At 26.2% G+C, this 27817-nt stretch overlaps 1 protein-coding gene across 1 annotated transcript in view; it reads right to left on the bottom strand.

Moving 5' to 3' along the window:
- The window catches only part of LOC113363438 (BMP-binding endothelial regulator protein-like), a 35147-nt gene extending 9534 nt beyond the window's left edge, over positions 1 to 25613 (bottom strand). Inside the window, exons 1-5 of the mRNA XM_026605942.1 lie at positions 25318 to 25613; positions 21624 to 21800; positions 17771 to 17920; positions 11881 to 11969; positions 573 to 675 (exon numbers count right to left, since the gene is read on the bottom strand). Coding sequence (XP_026461727.1) covers positions 573 to 675; positions 11881 to 11969; positions 17771 to 17909 — 331 coding nt within the window. The 5' untranslated portion in view covers positions 17910 to 17920; positions 21624 to 21800; positions 25318 to 25613. The remainder of the gene's footprint in view (positions 1 to 572; positions 676 to 11880; positions 11970 to 17770; positions 17921 to 21623; positions 21801 to 25317) is intronic.
- Positions 25614 to 27817: the final 2204 nt, after the last annotated feature.

Below are 27817 nucleotides of genomic sequence, written 5' to 3'. Positions count from 1 at the left end.
AACTAGTGGCGTATGACATCGTGCCTTAAGACAAATTGCTGGAACTTCCCGTACCAAACAATAACAAAGCGCGTAAGCGCCGCGTCGGAGTCTAACGGATAAACATTAGTACTAAGCCAATAGAAATGTAAACAGAATTTATACTTATTATCAAAATCTCTATAAAATATCTGATAATTTTATGTGCTTATGTCTAATGATCATTTTAGACAGCCAAATAGTATTCTTATGACTTTTTATCGGATCTCTAAAACCGCTGCACCTGCCTTTCCAAAAATTCAATCAGTTCTTACAAATAAAATGTTTTTTGAATTTTTGCTACCTGAAAAATCGTCTTAAGCGAGTTGTACTCAATTATATTTTTATATTATATACTTTTCACCACATGGTAAATAAATATATTTATAACTTTCTCGAATTTATAACATTTTTATGTTGTACAACTTGTAATTTTTAGGCCTAACCTAAAATGTTTATACAAACTGTTATAGATATAATTTATTATATATGTATATATAACTGTAAGTGTATATATATATTGAATTGATGTTAATAAAAGAAATATTTGTTACCTTTGCATTTATAACAGCATTCATTTTTGGCTTTGACGATTTGCATATAACAGTTGTCGACAGGCGGGCACTCGTACTCGGGCTGACACTCGACGAACCCGTTCTGTCGAAATAAATACCGAAAATAAATCAAATATTATTACATAAATAAATAAATAAATCAAATTGTATATGTATAGATTTTGTTCATAATGCAATTGTTTATAATATAATAAATTGTTGGGAGATCTTAATATTTTTGTTGAACAACGAAACCTGCAGAGGCCATCTTGGTTTTCCAAAATAACACAAATTTTTTAAATTTGATTTGACCAATTAAAATAAAGAAATCATATATTATAATTACTAGTGTAATGTGATTCTCTATTTTTCTTCATAAAATTATACTAAAACACCCATATCATCCACCAACTTAATAATTTCATTATTAGCCAACTTCATAGTTTACATTTACTGGCAAACAGAAAATATTCACCCGGTGCTATCACAGAGTTATCAATCCAATTGATTCACACTAATGGCCGTTACATTAAGACTTCTAACTATTTGTTTCTTTTTTTGAGTTATTTCTGCGTAAAAAAACAAACAATTCAAGACTATGTTAACCGAACATATAAATAAATTAGGTAAATCATAACATAGATTTCGTTAGTCCATTTACATTTTGAAGAGAACTTATTTAAAAGAAGATTCGCTGAGGGGTTGTTTTTGCAGTTGTTTAACACAACAAATACGTGGTTTCTAAATAGCCTGTCAAAATTTATTTTAAAAAAATACAAAATCCCATCGTTATTTAATTTTTTGTAAATTTTGAACATGTGTTAAACAATGCACACAATTCAAGACTATGTTAACCGAAGAGATAAATAATTTAAATCATAACATATATTTTTTAAACCAAAAATTTTACATTTTAAAAAAAACTTAATTAAAAAATGATTCGCTGTGGGGATATTTTTGGAATTGTGGAACGTAACAAACACGTGGCACTGGACGAAACAAATACGTGGTTTTTAAATATCGTGTCAAAATTTATTAAAAAATGACAAAACCCTACCGTATGAATGAAACGTATGAATTTTAAATTTTCTAAAAACTATTTTTTATTGACGCCCGATCTTTAAACTCACATAATTATATATATATATATATATATATATATATATATATATACATATGCATGTATAGTGTATTATATTTACAATATTTGAAGAGTAAGTAATATTTTAAACAAACATAGCATTAATTCAAGTGCCTTTTTGCATCAAAGGATTATTTTAATAAGCCAAAGTCAACAACGAGAAGACATTGTTGCCGTTGCGGAATATATATTTTGTTTGCACACTTTGAATACTCTTAGACACACACTAACATATATAAATATATGTATTCTCAATATACAGTAGAACCCCGTTAAGACGTTTATGATAAAAATTATATCCCGCCTAATTCGCCGCCTTATTCATGTCCCTGCACTATAAAATATATTGTCCTTATCATAATATTTAAATTCCGCTCAAGGGCAGGAAAAACCCTGTTAAGACGTTTATGCCTGACATCATCACTGCACATACATATTGTCCCTATCATAATACGTTTTCTTGTTTAAGACATCCTTTTGATCCGGTTGAAAATGAACCTCCTAAAATATTATAGGCCTAGGAGACGCGGTTTATTTACTAAAAATAATTAAAGTGTAGAAAAATCGGTTGTGAGCAATACAAGGGTTTCAAACGAGATGGTCAAGTGGTCAAAGCGATGGACACCCAATTTAATATTTTTTAAAGACGTTACTTTATGAAAATATCAGGTTTTTAGTTATAGTCTTGATAGATGGTCACGTGGTTAAGGCAACGGACACCCAATTTAATATATTTGAAAGGCGATACTTTATAAAAGTAATACGTTCTTAGTTATAGTCTTAATAGTATAATATATATATATATATATATAAATATATATATATATATATATATATATATACGTATGTGTATGTATATATATATAATTATATGGCGTCGTTGGAAATATTGAAACATATGTAAACAAGAATTTTGCATAAACAATTAATTAAATAACTTTATTATTGTCTAATGTCAAAGCCCAAGAAAAACCAAAAATGAAATCTACATGACATATTTATACATATTTATATATATACTTATGTATGTATGTATATATAAATGTATAGTACCCGGATCTCTTCACGAATATATGTAGTCGAATAGGCGCCAGGCGCCTAATATATACATTTATACAAAAATATACAAATATATACATATATATATATATATATATATATATATATGTAAGTAAAAGAATTTTTGACTATGTAATAGTTTCCATTACATATCTTAGTCTGGAATGAAATAATGTTGAAAATAGTAATTATGTTTTATATTAGTTTTTATGCAAGCGAAAAATACTTTATATAACTCGTATTATACATTTATATACTTATATACAAGTTATATGTGTGTTTGTGTTTAAAAAATTTAAACACTGCTTGCAAACTGCTTGAACATAACCTCAAACAAAAATTAATCGTAATATTATTAAAATTCAACTTATGAAAAATAAACATATACGCAGAATAAATTATATACATCTGTAATATTTTTTATTTTTTATGCTTTTTAATAATGTTATGCACGACTAGAAGATTATTAATATGTCTGTCGTAATGATCTAAAATGTTTTGTTAGAAATATTGAATATATTTTAATTAATTTAGAACCTATGAACATAAACATTAATATATTGTGTGTAATTAAATTAAAAAGATTCAATATATTAACTATTATATGAATTTTTAATAAAAAATCTTGTTCGGACATCTTTTCGTTTTATTATATTGGCCATGAATGTGACAAACTTCAGGGCATTAAGCTTTACACGGGATGGTTGATACCCCTGGTAAAGGGGATAGCGGATTGTTTTAATTGAACTAGTTGTTCACTTCAAAAAGTAAAGTCCGCTTAACAACATGTAAATAACCAATAAAAATAAATATATCTTCTTTCATTATAACTTAGTAACAAATCAGTGATTGTAATTAGAATTGCAACAAATACATAATATACAAACAAATCAGTGTTTAATACAGTCCACAGCTACAAGGGTTAAATTATAATCCAACAACCTGAATTATCGAAGGAGAGTTTTAATAAATTCTATAACTACGTAAGCAAAAGTACAAATCTAATAAGAATTAAGTTAAATATTATTTTTATTATTTTTGAATATTGGCTGTATATTATTTACCCCAATATGGGGCCCATATTGGCAACTGTTGATAAAACAATATAGAGTAAATATTGGTTAACCAGTATTTTGCCGATATAAAAACAATATTAACCCTTTGCTCTCAAATTAAATTTGGAGTTAGGTATTGTACTACTCAGAATTAATTTCTGTCGATTAAGCAGCAGGAAAACATAATATGCAAATTTTCGATGTATAAACAAAAATCTCGGCAGAAATGTTTTAAATCGCGGTATTAACTATTTCTTTGAAAATATTTATTAAATTGAAAAACTATTGGTTAGGAACAAACGTTAATTAAGCACTTTATATAAAATTTAAACCATTAATTTCAAATACTCGATATTACACAAGTAATAAAACTTTAAAATCAAGCTTTGCAAAATAGTGAAAATTGATTACTCATTCACTGGGATGACAAATTATATACAGGTAGATATGTATGAATATGTGTGTATATTTATAAAAGGGGCCCCCCATATCGAAGAAGTGCGCGAGCACTGTTCTGTATTGGAATGGTCCTTGCCGCGGGCTAAAAGTTACACTACAACGAAATATTTGCATATTATCATATTATATATACAAATATACAAATATACATATATATATATATTATATATATATATATATATATATATATATATATATAATAACCTTATTATTTTGACAGACGTACTAAAATGTATTTTTTCAATATGACGTAAATCATATAATAAAATTCACACAAATACACACACACACACAAATATATATATATATATATATATATATATATATAGTATATACATATAATTTATTTCTTTTATTAATAATAAATTCTCTTTACTTCATAAACCTAAAACGCAACATTTACGTTAATGTATAAATATTTTTGTAATTTATTTTTGTACTGTCCACAAATGTTTAAAAAACTTACATTTGAAATGCACGAGGAACAAGTACGGTCAATGTTTGAAATTGTCTCAATATATAATTGCTTAGTGTTGCCCAATGAAGAAAAAACCAAAATTTAGTGTTATATATATACATATATATATATATATATATATATACATATATATATATATATTATATTTATTTATTATATTATATTTCTTGTTATTTATATTATATTTATACATAGGGGCCAAAATAGAAGTTTTATGGTTCTACATTCGTATGAATAGTAATTCTTTGTATTTGCAGTGCGATCAAACATTTCACACATAAAACCTAACCTACAAAACGTAGAAACATGAAATTACGCATTAGCGTATCTTTTTAACATGAAATTAGGTTTATGTGTAAATCGCCCGATCGCGCATTAAACACGTATCATTTAGCACTTATTACTACGAATTCATATGAAGATAGGATCGTAACATTTCTATTTTATCGGAGTATTAGCCCCATAGTTTGGTATGGTGTAATGTTAGGATATGTTAAAATATGAGCCCTTAATGTTGCCTGATGGCGCAACAACATAATTTCTCTTAATGTTAAAATAAAAAAAAAAATTAATTGTAAAAAGTTGACAAATACTTAATTTATACAAATATACGTCTAGGATCTGCTATTATTATCGTAATAAAATAAGTATTGTGTGTAAACAAATATATATATAGTAAATTTAATAGTTTAAACGTTTATTTATTAAATTTAGTCGCTAGATTATATATATATATATATATATATATATATACATGTATAATAATAAGATTTGATAAATGTTGCAATACAACTGGCAGCTTTCTCTTTATACTAAAACAATCAAAGATCAAATTCTTACGCACACATATTAAAATTTATATACATATATATATGTATATATATATATATGTATGTATGTATAAATTTTTTTATCGAATATTATAATTTATGCAATTACTCCAAAATCTAGTTTATTTTAGTTTTATGCAATTGGTACGAAATAATTAACATAACATTCCGTTCATATAATAAGTTTGAAGTTAGTAACAAAAAAACTAGTTTATTTATGTTTTTTGCAGTTGGTACCAAATTACGGTTTCATAATTTACTAATTTTAATTAATTCAATCTCAAAATGTTAAATAAAATTTTGTTGGGTAGGTTACGAATGAAAGTAGTAAAAAAGAGTATTTTTTTATTATATTCAGTTAGTGCTAAATAATGAAATGAAAACTAATATAACCTAAATTAAAATAATTTCAAAATGGCGAAACTATTTCAGAAATAGTAGAAACTATTTCAGAAATAGAAGTATTTATTTTATATTAAAATATTAGGTGCCAACAGCATAAAAATAAAATAAACCTTGTTTTAACTAACTTCATTGAGAAAAGGAAAACTATTTCTTTAACCATATCAATGAAGTTAGTTAAAACAATCTGGTTTATTTTATTTTTATGCTGTTGGCATCTAATATAATATAAAATGAATATTTCTATATATATATATAAATATTAATTTTTCAAATTAAATTTTAGTGTTTTTGTCCGAAAAATGAAGGAGCAATAGCATAAATTCATTTAATATAATGGGAACATTAATTTCGCGAACGATGCGATAAATTTCCTTTAACTTTGTAGTTTGAAAATGCAGAGAGGGATGAAAAACTAGATAATATATATATATATATATATATATATATATATACATATATATCTTATAAATAAAATTCTACTGTAATGATGTATGTAAATATACTCCTCCTAAACGATTATTCGGATTTTGATAAATCTTTCTGAAGTTTGTTAAGGATTTTTTTTAGGATGTATGTGATTATAAAAATATAGTAATATTGTAGGAATAAATGGAAAAAATTGCAAAAACCGACATGCCATTGTTTGACATTGAAAATATTTGATGCATTGTTTGTCAAAAATTTCAATTTACTCATGAGCCTAGACAATATTAAAATATGTATAATAAATTCATGATTATGAATAAAAAAAATGAAATGTCTACATTATTATCGCCAAACAGCAGCAGAGATGTGCCATAAATTAAAATAATATTAGATACAGTATATGTATGGCAGATTGAATGATACACATATGAACAGGATTTGACAAATTAATTCACTTAAAATATGAAATTAAGTAATAATCAGAGCTGGTCCTACCTTGAATGCGACGCATGCGAAAAATACGAGCGCACGCATTAGGGGGCGCCAACACAAGATTCGGGTATGAAACTTTCAATATATAAATATATTTTTCAATATAATTTAGGAAATATATAATTTCTTTGGATCTTTTACTAATCTTTGCACAATATTTTTAAAATATGTTACAAATTTCACTTTAAAATAGCAAATGGTCAAGTAAAGATGAATACATACAATTCTGCTATTACGATAACAATTAGGAGAAGTTTAATTTTAATAATGAACTGTTACAACAAGTCAAAATAATAGGGGGGGGGGGTAAATAAATAGTAGGATATTAAAAAAATTGTAAACGTGGGTACAGGACAACGCCTGTCGGGTCATCTAGTATATATATATATATATATATATATATATATATATATATGAGTCATTTTTAATTGTATACACATTTTTAATCTGTAAATTTGAATATCACTACTGCTTGATGTAAAGAGCCAGTACGAACTGAGTACCCCTTACGTTTATATAAATATTTTAGATATTTTATGTATTTTTTTGTGGAAAAAAAATTAAATCCTGATAGTTGGCAACACTGTATTTTGGCACTATTGGCACTATTCTTTATACTAAAATAACAATAAATATCATCATTTTTAATATGTGTTTTCATAGAAAACATAACAAAGATTAACATATGTAAATGGCAAATGGTTAATGGTATCTACTTTTTATTAATAAATCATTAATATCTTACAAATTACAAAAAATGACATCAGTTTTAGTATTTGTCATCACGATAAACATATTAAAGTACAATACATATATTTAAATTACAGTAATTTATTACTATCAGTACTTCCCAGAAAGCTCTTTAACCCTTTTCTCTCAAGCATTTCAAAAACTGTATGCATTTTGTCGCCCGGAGCGGCGGTATCCAAATGGAAATGGTTAAATATAAATAAAAAAATATTCCCTATTTCACCCTCAGTGTACGATTCTGTTTATTTCTTTATTACTTTATTTCTTATTTTAATTTGTATGCATTTTGTTGCCGCAGCGGCGACATCCGAGTGGAAAGGGTTAAATATAAATAAAAAAATATTTCCTATTTCACCCTCAGTGTACGATCCTGTTTATTGTTTTACTACTTTATTTCTTTCTTAATCCTTTTAGAATTATGTTAACAGGAAAGTTTACTAGAATGTACTGAGTTTCCCTGAAAAATCCTTCCTGGACTTTTGCCAAAAAATATTGCAAAGCTCCACTTCTTTATTATGCGAAACAAAAAAAACTTCTTGTGTACATGGATGATGTTATGAAATTGTATAGGAACATTTTGTTTTTAATAAAAAAAAATCAGCATGCAATTGCATTTGGCTAACTTCGTTCTGGTGAAATTCCGAATTTGCAAGTTGACAATGATGTGAAGTTATCAACGAAGGAAATGTCAGGTGATGAATAATAAATTAATAATTTATAAAACTTCTAAAAAAGTTTGTGTTTTTCAGAAAATTTGACTTTGTCATTTCATGTTTTCTCCTCGGGTCAAGTTATTCTGAATCGTTTGTCATCTGATGATTTTTTTAAAAAACAACTGCAATAACAATTTTAAAAGGCTTTTGATGAAACTCGATAAGTTTTTTTTTTTTAATTAGTAGATATTACAAAAATTTTCAACGTCAAGGTTTTCGGCTAAAATCAAGAACAAAATTTAAAATATAAAAACTGTTCGAAAGATATCTGTTTTAAATTGTACTCACTTACACCAGTTAACATGCCACTTACACCTAGTTTATTTTATATATTTTGAAGTACTTAGTTAATTTGCACTAGATTATTATATTTGTCAATGGAATTTATTTTTATTAATGTATAGAATGATATAATGTACATGGATGATTTTATGAAATTGTATAGGAACATTTTGTTTTTAATAAAAAAAACTGCATGCACTTGCATTTGGCTAACTTCATTCTAGTGAAATTTCGATTTTGTAAGTTGGCAATGTTGTGAAGTTAGCAACAAAAGAAATGTATAATAAATAATAAATTAATAATAAATATGTAATAAATAATAAGTTAATAATTTATAAAACTTTAAATATTATTAACTTATAAAAGACGTTTGTTTTTTTTTCAGAAAATTTGACTTGGTATTTTCCTGTTTTCTCGACGGGTCAAGTTATTAATTATAAAAGGCATTTGATGAAACTCGATAAGTTTTTTTTAAATTAGTAGATTATTACAAAAATTTTCAACTCCAAGGTTTTCGGCAAAATTCATGAACCAAATTTGAAATTCAAAAACTGTACGAAAGATATCTGTTAGTAATCGTACTGACACACAGCTGTTTACATGTCACTTACACCTAGTTTAATTTATATCATTTAAAATAATTAGTTAATTTAAATTTTATTATTATTCTATTTGTCAATGAAATATATTTTTAATAATATATAGAATTATTATCTGAAACAGGAAATAAAAAGTTGGATTTATCAAAACTATTTTTCAATTTCAACACGACAAATATCCTGCTGCAGAAGGTCATCACACACACAATAAATTATACACACACATATTTCTAAAATAAAATATTGAAATTGATTATTCATTGTTAATTTTTTTGATAAGTATGTTTTTTACAACAAATACTAAAATTGATGATATTCATCGTAATTTTGATTCAAGTAATTTTGAACAATTTATACAATGCACTTGCATCTGGCTAACTTCATTCTGGTGAAATTTCGATTTTGCATGTTGGCAATGTTACGAAGTTATCAACGAATGAAATTTCAGGCAATGAATTTATAAATAATAAATTAATAAATTATAAAACTTAAAATATTATCAACTTCTCGAAGAAGTTTATTTTTCTCAAAAATTGCTAATTTCCACTAAAATATAATATCTATTTTTAAATATTTGGAATTTTGTTAAAAACATTTCTACTACAACTGTTTGTAACTTACATATGTTAATTTTTATAAGTATGCTGTATAGCAACAAATACTAAAATTCATCATATTTATCGAAATTTTAAATCTAATAATTTAAACAATTTTAACAATGCACTTGCATTTGGCTAACTTCGTTCTGGTGAAATTTCGATTTTGCAAGTTGGCAATATAACGAAGTTATCAACGAATGTTATGTCAGGTAATAAATTCATGAATAATTAATTAATAAATTATAAAACTTAAAATATTATCAACTTCTTGAAGAAAAAGTTTATGTTTTTCCAGAAATTGCTAATTTCCGTAAAGGCAAATAGTAAAATTGTTTATCTATTGTCAAATATTGGGGATTTTATTAAAAACATTTTTACTACAACTGTTTGTAATTTAAATATGTTAATTCTTGATAAAAATACTATAATAACAAATTTGAAAATTGATGATATTTATCGTAATATTATAATACAAATAATTTAAACAATTTGAACAATGCACTTGCATTTGGCTAACTTCGTTCTGGTGAAATTTCAATTTTGCAAGTTGGCAATGTAACGAAGTTATCCACGAATGAAATGTCGGGCAATAAATTTACTTATATATAAAATTCTTCTGTACGGGTGCATGATTTGATACTTCTCCCAAACGGTTATTCGCATTTTGATAATTCTTTTTAGAGTTTGTCAAAGAAAGTTTTTGAGATTTAATGAACAATAAAACTATAGTAATTTTGTAGAAATAAATGGTAAAAATAACAAAAAAACACTTATCATTGTTTGACATTGTAAATATTGGAACTGAGAAATGTCAATTCACTTAAAATTTCAATTTAGCTGAAATTATGAGCCTAGATAATATTAGAATGTAATATACAAGAAAAATGTAATGTCTATATTATTATTGGCGAAAAGCAGCTGAGGTGTGCCAGAAATTAAAATAATATAAGATACTGACAACAGTAAATGTTGGCAGATGAAATTATATAATTCAGTTCAATAAATGACGCAATAAGTCCAAAATTGCATATACATCATTTTTTTAAACTTGTCGCATTTGGGTTTACTTTACTAAATTATTTAACAACACAAAAAAATATTTCTACTTATTAAAAAAATGATTTAGAATTTTGTTTCATGTGTCAAAAATTTATTTGGGTAGCATTGGATATGAAATATTTAGTAAGTTGATCTTAGATTGAATAGTGCACATATGAACTAGATTTTACAAATTAATTCACCTAAGATTTGAACATAAACAATCACGTTTGTTAATTACTAGTAAAGAAAATGTACTTTAGAAATTATGATTGCCAAAAAGCAACTAATATGTCGTACGAGATTAAGAAAATTATAGACTGAATTATTGAAGCAATTATGTTGTGTAGTAAAATCAAGTGTGATATCGTTCTTTTACCGCAGATACTATATTATTTTTTTCTGGATTTCTTATACTGCATATGCTAAAACCATAAATGAATCACGAAGACAGGACATCAAATAGGATATTAAAAAGTATAAGATAAGATATTAAAAAATTGGAACTTTCGAATTGTAGACGTGGGTACAGGACAACGTCTGTCGGGTCACCTAGTATATATATACATATTTCTGTTTTGTACAGTTTGTGTTTGGTCTGTTTCTTTTTATTAGATAAAACTGTTTTGAGAAACTTGTAAGATTAGTGCATAGAGTAATGGACGACCTCCTGACCTGTTATGCATTTATTATTTCTATATACAATACAATACACAATAAATATTTGTACATGTACATACATACATACATATATATATATATATATATATATATATATTTGTATATATGTACATATATATACATATATTTATGCATATAAGTATACATATTTACACATACAGATAATAAGCAAACCGCCTTACCTTTTACATAATTGTTATTATACAAAAACGACAATTTTATTTTTATTAGTATACACACCTAGTTACTTTAAGTTAAAGTAATAGTAAAATTAAAGTCTTTAATTATGATCAAAACTCACCTTACAAATGCATTTGAAACAGTTCATATCCTTGATGGATTCCACTGGAACAATTTCGCCTTCGTTGGAACAAGGCTCACGACTTCCATCTGGAAATAAAAAAATATTATCAACACTTGAATTTATTATATTATTTTATTTAACTGTTAAATTTATTTATAAACTAGCTGCAAGTAGCATATTGTCTTAAAGCAAGTTGGACGAAAGTTTAATTGAGAGAGGGAATTATAGTAATCTAGAGCCTCCCCCCATAAGACAAGAGACAAGATATAAGCGGAAGTTTTAGTTGGTATTGTTTATAATGAGTCCAACATAACCAGACAAAAGACCTAGTCTGGTATGCGTAAATGCATTTCTTTTGCTTTATAAAAAGAAAACACACACACACACATACTTTTGGTCTCATTAGATTCAGAACGACTTGAAACGTCGAGAAAACATAAAATTAACAAATCTGATATTTTCACGAAAACAAAACAGAATTTCAAAGCGGCTGATCCTGTCTTTACAAAAACTAATCACGACTTTTCCCCATCAAAACGAATTGAATGTTTGTTGAACCATCCAAATCTGATGCCCGCGATTTCAAAAGCTTGATTTTTATATTGTGCACTCTTTGCTTCGTATCTCCGAATCGGTTGGACTGTCTTTGCCAAAAACTAATCAGCACGTCTCCCCATCAGTAGGAATCGAATGTTTTTTGAATACTTCAAATCGGTTGATCCGTGCACCCGAAAATGTGGACAAAAAATTGTATTCACACAAAACACACACACGCACACATACACACATCCATTTTTTCTAAGGCATGCCAAATTGTTCAGAAACCTCTGAAACGTGAAGATATGCAAAAATTTTCATTTTCGATTATTAGACAATTACAATAACTTACCCTACGCAAAGTTAAAAAATGTTTTTCGCAAAAGGGAAAGTTTATATAAGTTGTCTTAAAGCAAAATGCCACTAAGACCTAGTTCCATTTTAAACTTCTTCGAGTTTCCGCATAAAACGAACAATCATCCACGTCATCCCTCACCGCCCCCTTACAGGATTTTATGACATGCAATAAAACAAATAATGTACGAAACTACAAGAGGAACTCTATATATATTGGTAGGGGGGTCCACTACAAGAGAAGCCCTCTGAATGTACTGGGGGGCTCTCTGGCTCCCCCCGTATCGAATGTCTAGCGTGGGCGGTAGTCCTCGAGTAGCAGAAATGATTTAATCAATTCAGACACATAAAATAATTCAGCTAAGGGGGCGAATGAATATATAAGGTTTATGGTTTGCTATAAAATGCGCTAATGGGGCTACGATCGATTGACGGAGGACTAGTTTTATGAATGAAAGTTGGATAATAAAGTCGGTTCATATTTTATTTGAATTATTAAATTATTACCTTGTTCCAGAACCACAAAACTTTTTAATTGATATATAAATATAAAATGTTCATAGAACTAATTATTCTTTATAAAACAATGCACTTCTTTCCACTTTGACAGTTAACGTTCGCCATTTTGACTTCGATTACACAAAAATAATTTAATATTTTAAATTATTTTTGTATATAAAGTGACAAATTTGTTAAAAATATTATTTTAATTTACAAAAAATAGGCTAAGTACAATATTTTATCAAAACAACAGTTTTTACAATATCTCGAGTACTTAAATTCTTTTGAAATTTTGAAGTTTGAAGTTTTTGAAGTTCGCGCCAAGAATACAAACTTTGCATAAATAATTAATAGATATTAGTAACAATTAGCATTAATAAATAATAAGTATTCATTAGTAGACAATGTATTAATATTTTACTTTATTAATAACTTATTAATATTTGTAATAAAAAAAAATATTCGCGCGAAATTTAAACTAATTTTGAATGTTGAAAAGTTGAAAGTTTTGAATTTGATTCTTTGATTAGTTTATTTTGAATTTTAAAGTTCAGGCCAAAAATAAAAATTTGCATAAATAAATAATAAATATAAGTAATAACTAGTATAAATAAATAAAAAGTATTCATTAGTAATCAATACATTAATATTTCACCTTATTAATATGATTATTAATGAAAAAAATATTCGCGTATTTGTAAAACAAGTTTCAAAGTTGAAAAGTTAAAAGTTTTGAATTCGATTTTAACAGTTTTAATATATCAATTATTAACTTGTTCTACAACCACAAAACACATTTAATTGAGATACAAATATAAAATGTTACTAAAATATTTATTTCGTAAAAAAACAATTCATTTTTTTTGTCAACTTTGACAGTTAACGTCCGCCATTTTGATTCCAATTCTGCAAAAATAATTTAATATTTCAAAATGGCGAATTTGTTAAAAATATTATACTAAATTACAAAAAAAACGACTTAGTAATTTAACCGACAATATTTTATCAAAACAGCTATTTCTCAATATCTTGAGTACTTTAAATATTGCATTAAATTATTTTTACTGTTTGATTAATAACGAATTAGTTTACGTTTTAGAATACGAAATTTGCATAAATAAGTAGTAAATTTAAAAATAATAATTATCATAATTGAATAATACATAATAAGCAATAATTAGTTAGTAGTCAATATATGAGGATTTTACTAAATTTATTTATTTTATTATTTATATTTTAGAAAATTTAAAACAATTTTGACAATTCCGCCATATTGAATTTGATTTTGACATGTGTCATTAACAAAAATAATTTTATATCGTAAATTATATTTTATAATATATATGTATGTAAACGTATTATATTATTATTACTTTATTTTCCCAACAGGTTCGACAAAAAATTGATTTTCAAATATTTATTCTTGTAATCGATAGTTTTGAAATTATCGATAAAACAATGGCGTCAGACCAAACACAATGGACTCTAAATGTTTGGCTAAATAAAATATAAATATTATTTGTTTTAAAACTTTATTTAAATGCATTTCTTCGATCCGATAATTAACAATCAATATTGTTCGTATTGTTTGTAAACGGTAAATTTCCGTGTATTTTTTCCAATGGAAAAAGTTATATAAGATTAAGATTATATAAATACAGTAAAAACCTCGTTAAAACGATTCACAAAAACGTGTCTAAGGTAAGAGCTATGTGCTTCGAATCAGAAGTTCCAAGTGCGTTACCCACCTCGATGTCAAGCTGTAGTGACATCAGTTTTCACTTGAAACTAATGATTGCAATATACTTTCAAGTGACCTTACCCGATACAGATGCAACATTAATAAATTTATCATTATTACAGAAATTTTGATAATAATTTTATAACATAGTGATGGGACAACCATTTGGGTTGCCATCTTTAAAAATCACGCCGTTTAAGAGTTAAGAGTAAATTGAAAATATATTTAAAAAAATATATAAAGTGTCCCAATGCGCTCCTGTCTGTCAATTTCCAAACAGCCTGATGTCAAGCAGTAGTGACGTCAATTTTTACTTGAAATAATGATAGCAATACACTTTTAAGTGACCTTACCCGGTACAGATGTAACATTGATAAAGTTATCAACATTGCAGAAATTGTAATAATAATTTTGTCAAATAATGGTGGGACAACCATTTGGGTTGCCATCTTTAAAAATAATGTCGTTTAAAGTTAGCACAACAGCTCATAGGAGTCGTTAAATTGAAAACGTATAAAAAATATATATAATGTCCTAATACGGTCCTGTCTGTCAATTGCCGGACAGCCTGATGTCAAGCAGTAGTGTAGTACATCAATTTTCACTTAAAAGTAATGATTGCAATATATTTTCAAGTGACCTTACCCGGTACATATGCAACATTGATAAAGTTATCATTATGGCAGAAATTGTGAGAATAATTTTATCACATAGTTATCCATTTGGGTTGCCATCATTATAAATCACGTCGTTTAAGAATTAAGAGTAAATTGAAAATATATTTTAAAAAAAATATAAAATATCCTAATACGCTCCTGGCTATGTATATATTTACATAAGGATTTAATCTTTTGGGGATATCCCATGAATGAAAACGCTGCGAATATACACGTATATATATATATATATATATATATATATATATATATATATATATATATATATATATATATTACATATTCAAGTGTATTTGTACAAAAGTAATCTATATATACATTTATCAAAATATATATGTTTTACGATGACAGCCCACTAAAGTTATGAATTGTATGTTTAGTCTAAAAAAATATTGCGAGAACGAAATCTGCCTTAGTCATCGCAAATATTAATATATACACATATATACATTTATATACATATATATTGAAAATACATTGAAAATTTGAACTAAATATCTAAATCTCAGATCTGATTGGTTAAAATGATTATTCACCAAGTTCGTGCAACTTGACTTAAGAAAAATGCCACTTACACCTAGTTAAGTAACTCTTTACCTAACAATAACATAGTTTATTTTCCGTCTAACTTTTAAAACGAAGCAGATACATTTATTTTATATTCTTTAGAATAATATTTATGCTCCAATTTCCAATTTTCAATGCGATTTCATCGAATCAAGGTTATGGCGTTACAAGTGGAAAGATTTCACTTACAATTAGATTTCTAGGAAAAATATAAAGGATTTGTTTAGAAAAAAATAGGAAATTAGTTGTAAGTGGCATTTTGGATTGAGGCAAGTTGAATAAACTTATGTAGAAATTGATATTAGAACAAGCACGGTGTATGTGATAAGGGCTAAGTAGAAACCACTTTTCATAGGCCTATAATAATATTTTAATATGTTCGTTTAGGTTTAAACCACGAATTTTTCTACGGTGCGAAGTTTAATTAAAATCGTCAAAAAACTATTTTCTGACAAATTATTACAAAGAATAATAATGAGAAACTTTAGAAAAAAACACATGTAGATCTAGTCGTTAAATATTTCAAAAATTACATTTAAAGCATAAAAATTTTCTTATAGGTCCGCCATATAACGTTTTTAACGGCAGTCATTTAAAATTTGCATGAAATTGTTTTCCATTATTCAAAAAATTATATTCAAAGTATAAAAAAAAATCTTTTGAGACGGCCACCTAACGTTTTTTTGGCAGCCATTTTAAGTTAGGCAGCCATTTGCATAAATTTATTTTACATTAAACAGTTAAGTATTCCAAAAATTATATTCAATGGTAAAATATTTTATTTTGGGGATGCCACTTAACGTTTTTGTTTTTGGCAGCCATTTAGAATTTTGACAACCATTTGCATAAAATAATTTTACATTATTAACAGTTAAGTATTCCAAAAATTATATTCAAAGCAAATAGATTTTCTTTTGGGTCCGCCACCTAAAGTCTTTTTGGGCAGCCATTTGCATAAAATTATTTTACATTATTAACAGTTAAATATTCCAAAAATTATATTGAAAGCTTAAAAATTTTCTTTTGGGTCTGCCACCTAACGTTTTTTATTTGGCAGCCATTTAGAATTTTTGGCAGCCATTTATAAGTTAGGCATCCAGTTGCATGAAATTATTTTCCATTATTAACAGTTAAATATTCAAAAAATTATTGAAAGAATAAAAAAAATTAAATATTCCAAAAATTATATTAAAAACATAAAAAAAATGTTTAGGTCAGCCACCTAACGATTTTGTTTTGGCAGCCATTTAAAATTTTTGGCAGCCATTTAAAGTTAGGCAGCCATTTTCATGAAATGATTTTCCATTATTAACAGTTAAATATTCCAAAAATTATATTCAAAACATAAAACTTTTCTTTTGGGTCCGCCATCTAACGTTTTTCTTGGCAGCCATTTAAAATTTTTGGCAGCCATTTAAAGTTAGGCAGCCATTTGTATGAAATTATTTTTTATTTATATATTAATTTAAATTAATAAATAATAAATTTGTATATTAATATCTATATTTACCTATTCCGACTCTGCTTTCTGCGCTTGTTGAACAAATTATTGACAAAAGGATTAAAATCGTCATAAAGAAGAACCCTAAAGGGTTCCGTACAATCCGTAATCCTAAGAGAGATAAATCCATGCCGGCGTCTTCTTTCATTTGACATCATTCTGAAATAAAAAGATAATATAATAATAATAATATATAAATAACAAATTTTATTTCATCATCAAGTTTTCTATTAAATACACAATTATTGCATATGGCAACACTAAACATTGATAATAGGCTATATTCATTACGCGCTTTGACAAGTACATAAATATAATTATATCTAAAGCCAAATTGATTTAAAATGTTTTTTCGAAGTGTTTTAGTTATTTTCGACGTTTCGTAAATATGTTTGTGTCATCTTCAGTCAATTGTTGTTTCATATAACAACAATAATAATTGATAATAGGCTATATTCACTACACACATAAAAATTGATAATAGGCTATATTCATTACATACTTTGATAAATATATAATATAAATAAATTATATCTGAAGTCAAAACATAGTTTTTAATGGATTTATTTATATTCGACGTTTCGGAACTAAGTTTGTGTCACCTTCAAGTAATTTATTTAGAATTTAAATAAGAATTAATTTAGAATTAATTGCAAACAACGAGTAATAATTGAAATATAGAACGTGTTAACATTTACAATAAACTTCAGATTTGTTTTAACTAAAACTATTTTATTATAATTTAATAAATATTAATAAGGTTTTGATAAGAATTTAACTAAAACTAACTAAAAAAATAAATATCGTTAGAATTTTATATAAATATTATCTTGGAATCAAAATTTATACAAAAACATAAAAACTTGTATATAAAAATAAAGTTTAGTAAAACTGATTAAGTTTTACTAAACTCCATTTTTATTGACAAGTGTCAAATGTCAATTTTATAATTGTCAATTAATTATGTTTCAAGTAAAATGTATTTTATGTTAAATATAGAGTGAAAATAATACTTAATAAAGTGTAAATTTATTTTAGCAAGTATTTGTATTAATATTTTTTAATAAATATTTATTAAAAACTTAAACAACAAGAAATAAAAAAAACAAAATGGCGGCACGTTTAAATGTTAAAAAGATTTTGACAGAAAAAAAAGTTTTTTTTTAAATTGTGAACAAATATTTAAAAATAAATTATATATATACAAAAACATCTATAATTTGTTTAAAATTCATTAATAATATTTCTTATAATTTTTATATAAAGCAAATATGAAAAACAAAATGTCGGCAACCACCATGTTTTTTTTACAATTATTTTATTTTATTATTATAAATGTGTTTGTGTCTTTTATCTTTATTTTATGAATGAAGTGAGTAATTTGAAAAGCGCATGAATTATTATTCCGAGAAGCTAAATAGATCATAAAATAAAACCACAAATTATTTGAGAAAAAAATAGATTTGCATTTGTCATACGCGCACGAGTTGGAAATGTGAATCATTTTCTGAGAAACATTCGCAGATAAAATTATGTCAAATATATTTATATAAGTATATATGAAAATTTTTAATTAAACGTTTTGACACTTAATACGTGTCATAACTCAGCAGTTCCTGCAAATATTTAAATTACAAAAATGGCATATGTCAAAAATTTTGAAAAACTCTTTTGAATTAAATATTTTTGTTAATATTTTTCAATTGATTAAGTCGATTATATTTATTCAAATTTTTCTTAAGGCAAATTGCCACTTACACCGAGCTTCATATTATAATTCAACCCAGGTAGTCGTATCCTTTTTTATTTCCTTCGAGGAGGTCTTTATGACCCTTAGGACAACAATGGACAAGTACTTGACGCGATCGTTAAATTTTGACATCACAATAGATAATCAGGTTTAATATTTAAATGGACTTTTCACAGAGCAGCCTTAGGGGTAAAATAAAGATGAAATGGTAAATAGAAATAAATCCAAATATTATTTGAAAAGTAAAAAATTGAAACCAAAATCAAAATAATACTAGAAGTGGGATAGAAAGAAAATAATATAAAGATAGAGATAAATCTAAATGATATTTGAAACACAACAATGTGAAACAAAAAAATAATAATAATACTTGAAGAAGGATACAAAAAAGTGGCTAACACTATGATTAAATAAAGATTCATGAATTAATAAATAGTATTTTTGAAACAAAAAATGTAAATAAATTCAAAATATTTCCGAACGTAAAACGAAAATCGTATATTGAACAATTAAATAAATACTTTATAAATAAGTAATAATAAGATTTATTTAATAATAATAAATGTATTTTGTCAATTTACCGAAATAGACAAGTGTGTCCGCACCCTTATATTAGTATTTTGTATGGAAATTTGATAAGACAGTGGGCACATGGGCTGATTTATTGACATTAACAATATAATATAAATAATGTCATTTGAATAAATTTGACATTAAACATTTCCTATTGCAAAGTAGCATTAAATAATTTGCTTTTTTTAAATAATTAATTATTCATACTTCTTACGTTTCATATTGCCAAATCCCATTTTTGTAAATTATATAAATTTTTTTTTTTTGATAATTTTTTTTGTTATGATAATTAAATTTATTTATATTTTATATAAATTGTTTAGACCAATTTATAAGAAGTCGTGTCTTGGAAATTAAATTATAAATTGAAAAATTGAAAAACTTAGACAAAAACTGAACCCTGAAGACAACGTGTATTAAAAGACGAAACATTAGATATTTTTTAATAGTTTTAATATTACTTTATACCCTGAGGATGATGTGAATTAAATATCTAAATATTTGTAATATTTTAATTACAATAGACGAAATGTTTCACCTTCTATGTCAAAAATTAAATCCTGATGAAGGGATGAGAATCAGAAGATGGCATTAATTGAATGTCGAAACAACGTATAAATAAAAAAATATATAATTTTAATATTATTTTAAACCTATATTACGACGTAAAATAAAATTTGAAAGCAGTATTGCCAGCATTTAAATATTAACATTTAAATTAGGAATGAAGTTTGGACAAATAAAAAAAGTGTTACCAACATTAATTGTTTTTTTTATTTATTTATTAAAGAAAAATCACATTTTCAAAAGAACACATAACATAAACTAATAATATTTTACGAGATTTTATTGTTTTTGAATCATCTAAAAATTCTGGATCCTGATAATGACTTGAATTAAAATGCGAAACGTAGTATTTAAAAAAAAATCTAATGAATATTAACTAACAAATTAAATAAAATATTAACAGTCATTATTCATAAAACTCGTCTTTATAAGGGTTAATTTTTTTTGAGAATTTCAATTTTCTGATTTTTTTTTTCGTGAATTAAAAATCGAAACGTTGGACAATTTCCCTGCTCCTCCTCCTTCCTCGTCGGTCAATTTATCAAGATCCCATTATCCCTGTCTAGACATAAGAGGCAATATAAAAATAAAAAGGAACAAAAGGAAACGGTACGTGGACCTCACAGGGTCCCGAAATAATTACAAAATAGGTAGTAGCCCGAGGAGAGCCCCCTTCGCCGATGATGACTGTTTACATTTTTATAATTTTCAAAAAGGACCTCCGATCCGATCAGATAAGGTTTTATGAATTGAGTTATTTATGATCGTGAGACACGGACACGTAAGTGGGATGCGACAGGATGTGACGACGGCGAATGTGATTTTTCGAGGAATTAAAATGATAATTTTAGGTTAGGATTAATGGATTTTTTTTAACTTACTACTTTCCGTATTTTAAAAATAAGTACACGACATAACTTAAATTCTTCTCTATATGTTATCTTATGTTTAAATTATTATTATTCAACTCACCATTAAAATCCTCTCCATGTGCATATTCTTTCACTTTTTTTAAAAATCACTTTTTATTTGATTTAACAGTCACTAAAGTTAACAGTTTTTAAATAAAAGTTTAACATTTTGGCTGAATTACAGTTTTCTCGTCGCCATATTGGCCGCCATGATTGATTTCATACGTACACAACTTCACTATGGATAATAAATTTATTCATTTATTTATTGATTTATATATTAAAGAAATAAAAACATACTTTTAATAATTTTATAGATAAATATTAAATTATATTAAATTAACGGGTGTTACGAACAACTATTTTTTTAATATATTAAAATAAGTGCAACATTATTTATAGAAACGTATCTGAAGTTCGAGCAATGAAATAAAATGTATTAATTGAAAAACCAATGTTACCAATATAACTTTCCCAGTATTACCAACATTAACTTTTTTTTTAATATTTTGAAATATGAATAAAATAAATATGCCCTAGGACAGATCCGTGAGCTGAGTTGAACTCCAACTCGATTCAGGTAAGAATAGCGTAAGAGATTTTCCATTGCCGTTTCACTTCGCAGTGCACCAGAAATGTGCTTCATTTCAAATGAAAATATATTTTAGATCTATAATTCAAGCGAAATTTGACATCGCTGCTGCCCGATGTCAAATTGCCAGGGAGCTGGATGTTGAAATATATGAAATATTAATTTAGATTTTAAGTTGCTATAAAATTGCGCATAAAAAATTGAATTAGATCGAAATAAACTAAATTTTCACAATGTTAATCATGATCTGTAAAATGTTATATCAAAATTAAAATAATAGTATTTGAAATAGAAATATGCCATAATAATTAAAAGAGTAAAGGCAAACTTCATTTTTTAAGCAACGTGAAAACAGCAACATATGAAACACTACCAACGTAAGGAAAAACGAATTATTGTCTGATGTAATAAAATATTATATTGAATCGTAAGCATAAAATAAATCAAATTAAATAAAATATTATTATTGGGATAGAAGTATATAATAATTATTAAAATAATAAAGACAAACTTCATGAAATTGCTGTAGGAGCATTTTTTACAAAATGAAATTAGCAAAATATGAAACAATTCCAACGTAAGAAAAAAAAAACTAAAAGCTGTACATTCAAAGTACACGAAACTACGTTAATAAATTAGATCGAAATATCGAAATAGGAAATAATAAAGGTTCTGTATTTTAATATGTTTAAGCTATTAAATAAATATATTAAAATGATTAATGGTGGCAAATTTATTTTTTCGTAGCGTGGGAGTGTAACGAATCACTTTAAGTTATAATAAATTAAGTTATTAAACGGTTCGAATAATTGATTTACATAAATATTCAAGTTATAACAATAATAAAATAATAAAATGGAACGATTTGAATGTGAATAAAATAAATTAAATCAAATGATAAAATTATTATGTGCACGGTTTTTTTATTGGTTAATTAAATTGTAATCGAGTTCGGAGTAAATTAAATTACACGCTTAAAATATTTATTTGAATCGAATTTTGTTTAGTTAATTTCTTGACAACAATAAAAGAAAATTAAGTGCATTTTTAAGAAAATAATAGTTAAATGACAATAAAAAATATGCCTAAGAATAAGCTTTGCTCTATTATCTTATTTCTAGCTTATTGCAAAAAAAGAGAGCTGTAAGAAAAATCATTAATGTGAAGTTGACGCGAATGAAATTTCTAAACATTGGAATATAAAATATTGGATTATGTCATTTAGAAAATATTATCAAATCATTAATTTAATTATTTTTTCATCAAACCTGAGGATGTCGTAAATCATAAATCGAAACGCTAAGCGTAAACAAAACCCTAAATAGTACAGTATTAATTAGATAAAAATGATCAACCTGAAGTTGGCGTAAATAAAATTTTCAATCTAAAGTTGGCGCAAATGAAATTTCAGACCGCTGAAATATAAAATATCAAATTATTTTTAAAAAATCAATCATCACACCTGAGAATGTCGTAAATCATAAATCGAAACGTATAAACGTAAAATGCTATAATATAAATAATCTAATTATTAAAGTTCGAAACGTATAGATATAAAATACTAAATTATTAATTAGAGAAAAATTATTAATCTGAAGTTGGCGCATATAAAATTTTCAAACTGAAGTTGGCGCAAATAAAATTTCAGAACATTGAGATATTAAATATCAAATTATTTAGAAAAAAAATTAATTAATCATCACACGTAAAATATTATATTATAAATAATCTATTTATTATTAATTCGTTGACACTGATCTAAGGATGTCGTAAATTAAATTTCGAAACGTATGGACAAAAAATATTAAAATATTATTAAGTAATTAACACTGATTAATAAAAAAATGTAAATTATTATTACACAAATCTAAGGATATCTTAAAATAAATAAATAAAAAATTAATTAATTAATTTGTTGACACTGACCTAAGGATGTGGTAAATTAAATTTCGAAACGTATGGATATAAACGATGTAAAATTCTAAATTAATTAATTAATTAGGAAAAAATGATTGACCTGAAGTTGACGCAAACAAAACTTCAAAACGTACCAATATAAAAAATTGAATTTTTTTGAAGTTATAATTAAATCTACTCATACTTTATACTCTTCTTTTATCTATGATTAAATCATAATGTCGTATATCAAAAATCAAAACAAATATACATTTATATTGAATAAATGAACTATTAGTATTATTTCGTTGACACAGACCTTAAAGTGTACTAAATGACTAAATGTAAAATGATAAATAGGAAAATTATTAATCTGAAGTTGGCGCAAATAAAAAATCTAAACTTACCAATATTTAGAAGATATTATCAAATCATGTAATTAATTACCTAAATAATTATAACCGTTATAAAACATATAAACGTTAAATATTATAATATAAATAATATATTTATTATTAAATTATTAGATTAAATCTCAAAACGTATGGATGACAAATAAAATATTATATAGAGAAATATTAACTTAATTAACTAATTAAGTAATTCATTGTCATTACCAAAGGCAATTAAAATTAAATTATTAATTAGATAAAAATCATCAATGTGAAGTTAGCGCAAATAAAATTTTCAATCTGAAGTTGGCGCAAATAAAATGTCAGAACGTTGAGATATAAAATATCAAGTTATTTAAAAAAAAATAATATTTAAATTATATTTCCAAACATATTAACATAAAATATTAAATTAATATTAACGTAACTCTGAGGATGATGTAAAAAATTAATTTTGTGACGTATAAATATAAAACTGAGTAGATTAATAAATTATTGTCACTTAAGATGACACAAATTAAAATTCAAAACGTACGAATATTTTTATATAAAATTACTCATAGTTTTACCCTCGTCAACACGAAACAACCCGAAATAACCCGAAACTTTCTTATCCTTTTCCTTCGCGACAACAACAAAAAGAAATTAGATAAATATTATAAATCTCAAGATGATTTAAACTGAATCATAAAATTACGTATTGATGACACTAATTAAATTTACAAAACGTACGGATATTTTTACATCCGCACGATTTCGTTGAAAAGACGTTCAAAATTTCCAAAAATATTTAAAATATACAAAAAATCAAATTTTTCAATATTTTCAAAAATCTAATTTTTTGAATAAAATTCATTTAATTCAAATCTAATTACCATATGTCGAACACCACTAGTTTTCATATATTATTATTATTATTATTGTTTTACCCTCGAAACAACCCGAACCATTCTTCTTCCTCCTTTCGCAACAACAAAAAGAAATTTGTTTGCAATCCCTTTTTACCGCACTTTCATCACAATTGATATAAAGTCAATCGCATCAACATAAACAAATCACAACAACAATAACAACAACACGATCAACATTAACAACAACAACAACCGAACAACTCCTGCAGACGGCTAGAACCGAACCCGACCGACGTGCATTCTTTTAAAGAACAAGATGTAATAAATACTAAGCTATAATATTTTATTTAAAATTTTAAATTACAAAAGTACCGGGCGCATTTCAGTCCTCTCTCCACGTTTGCCCAAAGGCGACTGACGAACTGAGACGACGACATAGACGACGACGGCGACGGTGAAAGAGAGAGATGATGGCGATTAATACGGGTGACAGAGACGGATGAGAGGATAGAGAGAGTGGGAAGAGGACGGCGATAAGCGGTGGGATAAGGACGGTGATAAGTGTGCGTGATAATAGTCCGGGAGGTATGGACACGATTTGATAAGGATACAGTCAAGTGGTGAAAGTTACAGAATTTGAATATAATTGCTAACTAGCTGTAAGTGGAATTCTGTCTTAAGGCAATTAGGGCATCGTGCCTTAAGGCAAATTGCTGGAACTTCCCGTACCGCAATTCAAAATTCGAGTAATTAAAAATAATCAATAAAAGTTGATCAATGATTCGAAACTTTTAATAGAATTTCGAACCATATTAAATCATTCTATCTTAAATCATTTATTTTGAAATATTCTGAAAATTCTGAACTTTTTTTCAAAGCAATCGTACTGCTTTAACCGTATAGAGACAAAATGTCAAAGCGCTTAAGCGCCGCGTTGCCGTCTAACGAATAAACATTGGTACGGAACCCATAGGAATGCAAACAAAATGTATACTTATTGTTAAAATCTCTATAAAATATCTGATAATTTGATGTGCATATGTCTAATGATCATTTTTGAACGCCAAATGGCATTTTTTTTACTTTTTTCATTAGATCTCCGAAACCGCTAGACATGCATCTTGTTGCAGGTCTTGTTCTTCATCTTGTCAATACAAGTAAAATGATTTTTGAATTATTAAAATCGGACTTTCCGTTCTCTTAAAAACTGAGTTACCGTTTTTGGCACTTTTTGCCCCATATCTTCGGAACGGCTAGACCTGCCTTCGCCAAAAACTAATCAGCACGTCTCCTTATCAATACAAATCGAATGTTTTTTGAATTATTCAAATCGCTTCATCCGTTGTTCCCGAAATCGTCGACGAAAATTTGTATCCGAAGACACATACATCCATTTTTTCTAAGGTATGCCAAATATTCAGAAACCTTTGAAACGTAAAGATATATAAAAATTTTCATTTTCGATATTTTTGCGATTACTATAACTTGCCCTACGGGAAGTTAATAATTGCTTATAATTTAACTAGTGGTGTATGGCATCGTGCCTTAAGGCAAATTGCTGGAACTTTCTGTACCGTAATGAAATATTTGAAGTATATTAAATGTTTTCAAATATATTATTATAAATACTGTAACTTTCATTTTTCCTATTTTATAGACAAAATATAAAGGTTTATGAATTAGACGATGACGCTTAAATAGGTTTACATGAAAAATAAATAAACTAGTGGGGTGCATGGCCTCGAGCCTTAAGGTAAATTTCTGGAACTTCCCGTACCGTAACAAAATGTTTCAGGAATATTAAATATTTTCAAATAGATAATTATAAATACTGTAACATTGTCTAATATTTTTTTATAAGAATTATATAAACTGAATTGCAAAGTTGAAATTATTTGTTCAAAGTATATTAGAACTTTAGTCCGAATTAAAATTAAAATCTTAATTATTTTCAATATACAAAAAAAAAATTTGAAAAAAAAAATTTGAAACAATTTTTTTTCCAAAAGCAATATTTTGTTGAAACAAGCAGAAAGTTCTTTGAATTATTCAAATCGGACTCTTAGTTCTCTCAAAAACTGCCATTTTTTGTACATTTAGCTCTGTATCTTCGAAATGGCTGAACCTGCCTTTGCCAAAAACTAATCACCACTTCTCCCCATCATTACAAATTAAATGTTTTTTGGATCATTCAAATCGGATGCTCCTTTCTCTCAAAAACTCGATTTCTATTTTCTGCACCTTTTGCTCCGTATCTCGAAAGCGGCTGGGTCTGCCTTTGCCAAAAACTAATCAGCACATCTCCCTATCTATAGGAATCGAATGTTTTTTGATTCATTCAAATCGGATGCTCCGTTCTCTCAAAAACTCATTTCAATTTTCTGCGATCTTTGCTTCGTATCTTCAAAACGGTTGGACCTGCCACTGCCAAAAACTAATAAGCACATCTCCCTATCAATAGAAATCGAATATATTTTGAACCATTCAAATCGGTTGATGCATGCGCCCGAAAACGTGGACGAAA

Source organism: Ctenocephalides felis, unplaced genomic scaffold (assembly GCF_003426905.1).
Source record: "Ctenocephalides felis isolate EL2017-DRISC unplaced genomic scaffold, ASM342690v1 CF-g0.4_SCAFFOLD_00845, whole genome shotgun sequence".
NCBI classification, from domain to species: Eukaryota; Metazoa; Arthropoda; class Insecta; order Siphonaptera; family Pulicidae; genus Ctenocephalides; species Ctenocephalides felis.
Note: the sequence above shows the minus strand (reverse complement) of the source record. Positions and strands in the feature narration are given on the sequence as shown.